General features: G+C 64.2%; 2 protein-coding genes across 2 annotated transcripts in view; one reads left to right on the top strand and one right to left on the bottom strand.

Moving 5' to 3' along the window:
- The window catches only part of CDH1 (cadherin 1, type 1, E-cadherin (epithelial)), a 10,729-nt gene extending 10,551 nt beyond the window's left edge, over positions 1–178 (top strand). Inside the window, exon 12 of the mRNA XM_010008465.1 lies at positions 89–178. Coding sequence (XP_010006767.1) covers positions 89–178 — 90 coding nt within the window. The remainder of the gene's footprint in view (positions 1–88) is intronic.
- A 241-nt stretch (positions 179–419) lies between these two features.
- Positions 420–1,082, bottom strand: part of GAS8 (growth arrest-specific 8) — a 5,899-nt gene continuing 5,236 nt past the window's right edge. Inside the window, exons 9-10 of the mRNA XM_010008429.1 lie at positions 859–924; positions 420–569 (exon numbers count right to left, since the gene is read on the bottom strand). Of these exons, the coding sequence (XP_010006731.1) occupies positions 420–569; positions 859–924 (216 nt within the window). The remainder of the gene's footprint in view (positions 570–858; positions 925–1,082) is intronic.

Genomic DNA, 1,082 nt, shown 5'->3' with positions numbered 1-1,082 from the left:
TTTGCTGAGGTGTGGGGGGGGGCAAGGGAATGTGGGGAGCAGGGGGAACAACCCAGGGCCTGGCTGAGCCCCCCGTGCTCTCTCCTAGGTTGTCTTCACCATTGCTGACCCAGCCCAGAAGCTGCACCTCCCGCTGCTAATCAGCCCCTTCTCCTACACCACATACCGGGGCAGTTAGGGGACAGGCTTGTTCCCCCTGTGTCACTGGGGGCAAAATATGCCACTGACACCATTAAAGGCTTCAAACCAGCACCGTTAGTGTCCAAAAATCACCTTCTGGGGGGCTGCTCTGGAACAAAGACGCCCGCAGAGAGGGGAGGAGAGGAAGGTCCTGTGGGCCCTGCTGGGGGCTCCCTGGGATCTGTTGGATGGTGCAGACCCCCGGGGGGCACAGCCCCACTCCTGACCCAGCGTGGCCATCAGGTGGGCGTCGCGACAAGTCCGGCAGGACCCTGCCCCAGCACCTGGCCCAGCATGGGGATCTCCAGGGGCTTGAAGCCCAGGTTGTCCAGGGGGATGCCAAAGGCTGTCAGCTTTGCCTCCATGGTCTGCAGCAGGTCGTTGTGGGCCTGCAAGAGAAGTGCCCCCATGGTCAGCCCAAAACCCAGATCTGGCCCCTCTGCGCCTGGGCCCTCTGCATGGCAGGGCAGGGGGAGATGCCAACACGGGGGAAATGGGAAACTGCAGCCTGGGCTGGGTCCTACAGCTCAGCTGGGTGCTGCAAATTCCCTTTCCTCCACTCTGGGCATGACCTGGAAGCAAAGGTCCTGTTTCCATCCCCCCTCCAGCTGCAGCCTCCCCCAGCAACCCCCCAGCCCTGAGCCAGGGGGTCGGGACAGCCCCAGCCCCTCCCCTCACCTTGCAGACTCGGGCCAGCTCCCGCTGCAGGTCCTTGACAGTGGCATTCTTGGAATCGAGCACATCCTGCAATAAAAGGAGGAGGGGGCGCTGGACAGCGGGGACACGGTGCTCCCTTGTGCCACGGGCAGGAGCAGCGTGGCAGAGCGCACGGAGGAGCTGGCACCGGGGCCTGGCTTGAGTGCAGCAGCTCCCAGCACGGCCTGGCAGGCGGCCACCACCCT

The sequence above is a fragment of the Chaetura pelagica genome, unplaced genomic scaffold, assembly GCF_000747805.2.
Source record: "Chaetura pelagica isolate M959 unplaced genomic scaffold, ChaPel_1.0 scaffold232, whole genome shotgun sequence".
Taxonomy (NCBI): domain Eukaryota; kingdom Metazoa; phylum Chordata; class Aves; order Apodiformes; family Apodidae; genus Chaetura; species Chaetura pelagica.
Note: the sequence above shows the minus strand (reverse complement) of the source record. Positions and strands in the feature narration are given on the sequence as shown.